Source organism: Lepus europaeus, chromosome 12 (assembly GCF_033115175.1).
Source record: "Lepus europaeus isolate LE1 chromosome 12, mLepTim1.pri, whole genome shotgun sequence".
Taxonomy (NCBI): Eukaryota; Metazoa; Chordata; class Mammalia; order Lagomorpha; family Leporidae; genus Lepus; species Lepus europaeus.
In genome coordinates, this window is record NC_084838.1 from 91,637,916 (window position 1) to 91,646,160 (window position 8,245).

Genomic DNA, 8,245 nt, shown 5'->3' on the forward strand with positions numbered 1-8,245 from the left:
TCACTGACTAACTCTGTCTGTCAAATAAAAAAAAAAAAAAAAAGAAAGAAAGAAAGACTGTCCTTTCCCCATTGAGTGGTCTTTGCACCCATGTCAAAAATCTATTAATCATACTTGTGAGCGTTTAGTTTTGGGTCTTCCATTGCTTTAAACTGGTCTCTATGCCTGCTTTATGCAAATATGATGCTGTTTTGTTTACCAAGTTTTGTGATAACTTTTTTAAAGATTTATTTATTTATTTTGAAAGTCAGACTTACAGACGGTGCGGGGGGGATCTCTTCCATCTGCTAGTTCACTCCTCAGAAGGCTACAATGGCCAGTGATGAGCCAGGCCAAAGGCAGGAGCCAGGAGCTGAATTTGGGTCTCTCAGGTGGGTGGCAGGGGCTAAACACTCAGGTCATCTTCTGCTGCTTTTCCTAGGCCACCAACAGAGAGCTGAATTGGAAGTGGTACTGCCAGGATTTGAACTGGCACCCATATAGATTGCCAGTGTCACAGGCAGCAGCTATACTACAACACCAGCCCCTATGATAAATTTTAAAAATCACATCTTGTTAGCGATGCTGTTTTGAGCTGGGTGAGCAAGTTAGCCTGTACAGGTTTGCTAATAAAGGGTTATTGAAAAAAAAAAACTAAAAAAAAATTTTAAAAATCAGAAGTGTGAGTCCAATTTTGCTCTTCTTTTTCAACATTGCTTTGCGAGCCCATATAAATTTTAGTATGGTATTTTCTATTGCTGAAAAAAATTTTAAATGCCATTGTATTTTGATACTGACTGATTTGATCTATAGATCACTTTGGATAGTATTGGCATCTTAGTTAAGTGTTCCAATCTATGAACATGGATGTCTTTCCATTTTTTCTGTTTTCTTTAATTTGTTCCAACAATGTTTTGTAGGTTTTTTTTTTTATGGCTCTTTTCAGTTTATTGCATGAAGGAGTTACACTAGTCCAAGTTAAAAGCGGACCCCAAATACATCATACAAGCTGTGAGGTTTTTAAACTTGTGACAAGGGACAGAAGGGCAATTCTACTCATTGCAAGGAAATCCTCACTTAAGCTTCTGTGAGCCACAAGCACTTAAAACCCATGAACCTTCAGCTGGTCATCCTTAGCCAGTCCAATCTCGACCAGGAACTGGCATATGTTCTTGCGCTGGTCACCCTGTAGCTGAATCACTTCTCCGTATTCCGGATGCTCAATCACAGTACCATTGCAGGCAAATTTCTTCTTAAACGCCTTCACTAGTTTCTTTTTATCGTAATCATCAGCGATCCCTTGGACAGTAGTTAGGGTCTTCCTGCCGTTTCTCTGTTGAATTCTTATATGGATATAATCCTCAGTGCCAGCAGGAAGCAGGTCATCACCCTGACTTGCATCAGCAAAGGGGTCGAAAGAGTGGAGGTTCTGGATGGCGGACATACGATACGATTCCTTTTCCTCGATGGAAACGGCCTGCGGAAGGCTGCAGCGGGAGAAGGCGGGCGGCCCCCTTTTGTGTTTTGTTTCACATATAAGTTCATGTCAGAGGCCCATGTTCCGACACAGTGGGCTAAGCCACTGCTTGGAATGCCAGCATCCCGTATCAGAGTGCCAGTTCGGGTACCAGCTGTTCTGCTTCCCATCCAGCCCCCTGCTAACGTGCCTGGGAAAGCAGCAATGGACTTGGACACCTGCCACCCATGTGGCTCCTGGCTTCAGCCTGGCCTAGACCTGGCTGTTGTGGCCATCTGGGGAGTGAGCTGGTGACTGGAAGATTCATATTCTCTTTCTCTCTCCCTCTCTCTGTCACTCTGCCTTTCAAATAAATACACAAATAAACAAAACTTTGTTTAAAAATGTCATCTATAAAGAGAGATAGTTTTGCTTCTTCCTTTCTAATTTATTTTGTCTTTTATTTATTTTTCTTGCTTAAGTACTCTAGCTAGGACTTCCATCCTATGTTGAATAGAAGTGGTGAAAGCCTGCCTCTGTGTCTTGTTTCTAACATCAGGGGAAGCCTTTGGTCTTTCCCCATTGAACATGATGTTGGCTGTGGGTTTTTCAAAGTCCTGAGGATTAGGGTAGAAAATCTGAAGAATTGTTTTAGAATTTTGCACACTTGGAGGCTACACAGGGCCCAGCGTAATTGTGATCTTAAACAGGCACCTGCAAGTACCTATGGGGGTGATTTTCTTCTTCCTCCAGCTCCTCTCTCCATCTTTCACCTTGCTCTGGTCCCACAGTGCTGCTGGCCTTTGTGGATTTCACCAATGGATTCGTCTGTCTTCTGGGTTCCTGCTACGTTTGCTAATGGGAGACACCAGCCAAAGGTTAGCGGGTGGGAGGAGAGTGAGGAAGGTATTTACTCCCTGCCTCCACCCTTCTGGGTCAACACGGGCTGACTGTGTACTCTTTCACTGTGGAAGGACTTTCGTATGGCCCTCTCCTACACTTGTCTCATGAGGTTATGGGAACTCTTCCTGCTTTGTTCCTGTTAAGTCCTGGGGAAGGAAAAGCTACTGCCCCACCCCTTACCTGAATCCACGCCTTTGTAAATAATCCTTTGTTACTCCACCTAGCTGCCTCATCTGAGGTGTTCCATCTGTGTCCCTTGGGATCCTGACTGTTAAGACACTTGCATGCCAACTTCTCCAAGTCACCTCCATACATGTGTTCTTTCATTCATTTCTTCACTCAACAAATTTTTTAAAATCATATACCATATGCTAGATGCTGTGCTACAGAGAGAGAGGTCTTCCATCTGCTGGTTCACTCCCCAAATGGCTGCAATGGCTGGAGCTGAGCCAATCTGATGCCAGGAGCCAGGAGCTTCTTCCTGGTCTCCCACATGGGTGCAGAGGCCCAAGCACTTGGGTCATCTTCTGCTACTTTCCCAGGTCATAAGCAGAGAGCTGGATTGGAAGAGGAGCAGCCGGGACACAAACCAACACCAGTATGGGATGCCAGCACTGTAGGTGGAGGCTTAGCCTAGTACTCCACAGCACCAGCCCCATGTTCTTGAAAGAGTATTTTATAGAGTTCATTTCAAAATATTTATGGATGAAATTATGTGATGCCCAAGATTTGCTTTACATTCAGGACAGGAAGGGGATGCACACCAATAAATACACCATTGGTTATGAGCTGACACCTGCTAAGAGTGATGGGTACATGAGAATTCATAACACTAGTCTTTCTATTTCTATATCTGGTTGGAATATCCCTTAAGAAAAATTTTAAATAAATAAGTAAAGAGGATTACTATAGACTAACTAAATGAAAAAGCAAATTTAGATTATACCCTACACCAGGAACCGAAACAAATTCCAGATTGATTAAAGAACCAAGCATAAGTAATATCAGGGAAGAGTCAGCGGATAATATAGGTTAATGTTTAACTGATTGTGTTCATCGGCTTTTTGTTACTTTAACTAAAATACCCCAGAGGAGCTCCTTGGGAAGGGACACGTTTATTGTGGCTTACAGTTTCGAGGTTCATAGTTCAGGATCAGGTGGCCCCATTAATCTGTTGTTTGACAGAGGCTGGCAATGGCAGAGAACAATCACTTGGTGAGCCAGGGAGCGGAGAGAGAAGCTAGGCCTGTCCAGAGAGCTACCTCCTGAGGGCGCGCTCCTGCCCACCTGCAGACCTACCAGATGCCTTCAGAGCAAGTCCCCCCCCCCCCCCTTAATCCATCACCACTGATGTAAGCAATGCGGAGGGTAAACACCTGCAGGAGTCTGGGGAGTCAAGTCCTGTCCAGTCCATAGCATAGGAGCAACAAAAAGACTACGAAGTAAAACATCAACTGATTCAACTATGTAAAAATTAGCAAAGTCTCCACATTAAAACTGACAGAAAACGGCCTTTGAACAGGCCAACAGCAAACTGGGGAAAGTATTTATAATATATAGGACAAACCATTATTATATAAGAGAGCGTCTGTAAAATAATAAGAGATTAACATCTCAACATAAAAGTATCAAAAGACGGCCGGCGCTGTGGCTCAACAGGCTAATCCTTCGCCTTGCGGCGCCGGCACACCGGGCTCTAGTCCTGGTCGGGGTGCCGGATTCTGTCCCGGTTGCCCCTCTTCCAGGCCAGCCCTCTGCTGTGGCCCGGGAATGCAGTGGAGGATGGCCCAAGTGCTTGGATCCCTGCATCTGCGTGGGAGACCAGGATAAACACCTGGCTCCCGGCTTCGGATCAGCACGATGCGCCGACCACAGCACGCCGGCCATGGCGGCCATTGGAGGGTGAACCAACAGCAAAGGAAGACCTTTCTCTCTCTCTCTCTCTCTCTCTCTCTCACTGTCCACTCTGCCTGTCAAAAAAAAAAAAGTATTAAAAGACAAGAGTGGGAAATTTATTTTATAAGTAAATAGCAAAAAAAAAAAAAAAAAAAAACCCAACTCAGTGAAATTAAGAGGAACCCTTTTGCACCCATCAGACAAGCAAGTCTTTACAATGATAACACCTGGAGAAGGTGGGCGACAGAAATCAAGCACATGCGTCAGTGGGATTAGAGTAAGGATGTGACAGCACTTCCTCAGAGTGATTTGACAGTGTGCATCAAAAGACTAAAAATGGTTGTACTGTTTGACCTACTAAATCCACCTTTGAAATTTTTCTTAGTAAATAAGAGAAGTACAAGTATACTGATATTCTGTGACATTTGTTACAATTTATTTATAGGAACACACTGTGAACAAATAGAAGTGTCCAAAAGTAATGCTTTGGTCCGTGCACAGGGCATGTCATGCGCCTTCCCAGGCAGAGTACTGCCCAGACGTTAGACCCAGCATCAGGAAAAGTGTAGAAACAGGAGTGACCATCTTCTCCTATTTTGAAATATTTGTTGGGAACATGATTATAATGGCTACTGAGAATGCCATGTAGGATTTTTATCAAATAATCATAGTTTGAAGTACGTATCACAAAATGGTAGCAGTGGCTACTGCTAAGTAGTGGGTTAAGCATCTGTTTCCTCATCATATTTTCTGCATGTTATAAAGATTTGACAATGAGCATATATGAGGGTACTTCAAAAAATTCATAGAAGATGCATATTATGAAAAAACTATTCATGAATTAAACATTTTTTGCATCCAAATAAGCTCATCTTTAAATTCCATTTTCTATGAACTTTTTGAAGTATCCTCATACTGCTTTAACATAAGACAATAACTGACTCGACAATTATATAACCAGAAAGATGATTGAAATCAAAGAACTTTAGACTTGGGGAAAATATGGCCACAGGATCTTGTGCACCCCATGGACTGCCTCCATTTGACAGGAGATGAGTCTAGAGCATTGGGAGTGGCTGGTCCAGGCCACCAGTAACCAGCCCAGCCCTGTCCTGCCTCCAGGGTCTCCTCAGTGTGCTCCTCTCCAGGAAGTCTTTCTTTTTTTAAAGACTTATTTATTCACTTCAACGGCAGAATTACAGAGAGGCAGAGGCAGAAAGAGAGGTCTTCCATCCACTGGTTCACTCCCCAATTGGCTGCAACGGCTGGAGCTGCGCCAATCAGAAGGCAGGAGCCAGGAGCTTCTTCCAGGTCTCCCATGTGGATGCAGGGGCCCAACGACTTGGGCCATCCTCTACTGCTATCCCAGGCCATAGCAGAGAGCTGGATCGGAAGTGGAGCAGCCAGGACTCAAACCGGCACCCATATGGGATGCTGGCACTGCAGACAGCGGCTTCTCCTGGTATGCCACAACGCCAGCCCCCAAGAAGTCTTGAGGGACAGAGGCTGTCTTATGAAAGCAAGTATCTGAGGAGCTGCTATGAGAAGAGCCTGACAGGTCCCTCATTTTCGTCTCACAACTTGATATTTATTCTGAGGCATTTGAAGTGCTAAAAAGCAAAAGTACACTTTCCTGGAGTCTATCCACATTAATTAGACCTTAAAATGATACTTTCACAGTTGCTGCATTATTTATAAGCTAGCTGGTGAATTACTGATTTTTCTATCCCTTCCAGGGCCTCACACAGTTCTGCCAACGTAGTGGGGTCCAACAGGACCTTTTGCTTTTGCTTGCATTTGCATTTGCTTTTGTTGCTGTTCTGTTTAAAAAAAAAAAAAAACAAACACATTTGAATGTTTATGATTTTAATTCATGAGTGTGATTTTAAAAGGCAGATAGTAATAGAAACAAAAATAGCATCCCCTCCCCCTCCCCATCACTCCCTGGTCTTGAACAATCACAAGAAGTTGTAAGAAGAAACCGTGTTCAATTTGTTAAGCTGCTCTTCTGCCATGTCCTCCATATTCCCAAGACCTAAGCACATGCCGTTCTTTCTTCAGCTTACTTCCAGTGTCCTCACTTGTCTGCCTGTTCAGACAGACTTGGGCTTAGCTCACATGCACTCTGCTCTTTCTCCCCAGTCTCCCCAGGACAATTAGCCCACGGCATTTGTGTTATTATCTGTATCATGCAACTACTGTTCACCTAAGTCACATAGAGTACAACGTTTTTCTTAGAGTGAACCACCATCTCTCATGACATAGCTTAGTTTTCCACGTACCTTTCTTTACAGTCTCCCCATGTGCTTTGATCTGGCTGCAGTCTCCACGACCATAGACCCATGGCTTCCCTTGTCTCCAGTTGGGTTCTCTGACCCCCAGCATCTTCCGTCCTGGCTCGGCACCTCCTGGCCCTGCCATGCACCTTGCTTAAGCCCTGTGCTGAATGACCTGCTTTGGAATCCCAAGCCCTCCGTGCCATGGGCTATAGGGTTGTTTTGCTGGGGTGCTTTCTCCAGTAGCCATCATGCATAGAGTAAAGAAGGTAAAACCTTTGAGTGCTTGTGTGTGTTTAAATGCCTTCCAACTGACTGAAAGTTTGGCTGAACAAAGACTGTTAGGTTGAACATTATTTCCCCCTGAATGTGGGGGATCATTTTTCTTGAGTTTCCTCGAGCTGCGGGTGAAGGCCTGGTGTCATTTTGGTGTCCATCTGCCTGCTTCTCTCCACACAGCACTGTCCAGCAGTTGTGTAGCACAAACCACCCATGGCATTTAAAATTTTCCAGTAGCCATCTTAAAGAGGAACATGTGAAATTCATTTTAATAATCTTTTGTTTAACCCAGCATGTTAAGGATATATTATACTTCAACATGTGATCAATACTAAGTTATTGATGGTTTTACTTTTTTTTTTTTTTTTTTTGTAGTAAGTCTCCAAGTACATCTATGTTCAAAGCAGCCTCTTTCCAGTGTTGAGCAGTCCCCTACAGCCGATACCCACCATATTGGACATGTGGATTTACAGCTGCCAGCATGTTCTCTCCATCCCTAATATACTGAAGTTTCAGGCCAATATATGAGGGTACTTCAAGAAGCTTGGGGAAAATGGAATTTAAAGGTAAGTTTATTTTGGTGTAAAGAATTTGAAACCCATGCATAAATAGGATATTCAAAAAGTTTGTGAAAAATACATCTTTGAAGAAAACTGTGTGTATTTGCTGCTCTGTTTTCTTTATCTTTCTCTCTTATTTTCTTTACCTCTTTCAGTTCGGAGCCTCACATCTCATCACTGTGTCGGTGTCTGGAGCTGCTACCCTGACGTCTACGTACACAACTGAGCCGGGAGGAACAGTACCTATAGGTGGTAAGAGTTAGGGCGAGAGGTCAGGGCAGCCTGAGCCTCCCTCTGTAGATTGCCAGTAATCCCTGCTCACCACCAGGGCTGGACAGCACCTGGTGTCACAGGCCCTGGCACTCCAAGTCCCACAGCCCTTCACACTCTGCCCCACCTCCCTCCTCCTCTCCAGTATCAGCTGTCCAATTCCCATCTCTGTGCATGTTCCCTTTCATATTGATGGTTGTGGATTTCAGTTACTTTCTAATTCTGTTCCTCTATTTTCGTGAGCTCTCTGGAGGAAGAGGGGATGAAAACGGTTGCCCTCCTGTCTGTAATTCAAAGTGCTCCATTACAGACTTTGTACATAGGCTGCTCCTCATATTTGTCTAGAAAAAATTATGGTAGCCATTACTAAAGCTATGTCTATACGATTTCAGTGTAATTTGGAAAGTAGTAATTGATTAATATAATTATTAATAAGTATTTAGTGGAGAAGTATTGGTTCCTTGTACCTTATTATTATCATTTTTTTTTTTTTTGACAGGCAGAGTGGACAGTGAGAGAGAGAGAGAGACAGAGAGAAAGGTCTTCCTTTGCTGTTGGTTCACCTTCTAATGGCCGCCGAAGCCAGCGTGCTGATTCGAAGGCGGGAGCCAGGTGCTTCTCCTGGT

The 8,245-nt window shown here is 43.9% G+C and overlaps 1 protein-coding gene across 1 annotated transcript; it reads right to left on the bottom strand.

The window, feature by feature from the left end:
* Positions 1-956: 956 nt before the first annotated feature.
* On the bottom strand, positions 957-1,483 carry LOC133771351 (eukaryotic translation initiation factor 1-like). Its single transcript, XM_062207101.1, has one exon. The coding sequence runs from the start codon at positions 1,421-1,423 to the stop codon at positions 1,082-1,084; it is 342 nt and encodes a 113-aa protein (XP_062063085.1). The 5' UTR covers positions 1,424-1,483; the 3' UTR covers positions 957-1,081.
* Between the last annotated feature and the right edge of the window lie 6,762 nt (positions 1,484-8,245).

What these genes read in the sequence shown, in the direction of transcription:
- LOC133771351 (XM_062207101.1), bottom strand. Translation starts at nt 1,423, where the DNA reads ATGTCCGCCATCCAGAACCTCCACTCTTTCGACCCCTTTGCTGATGCA.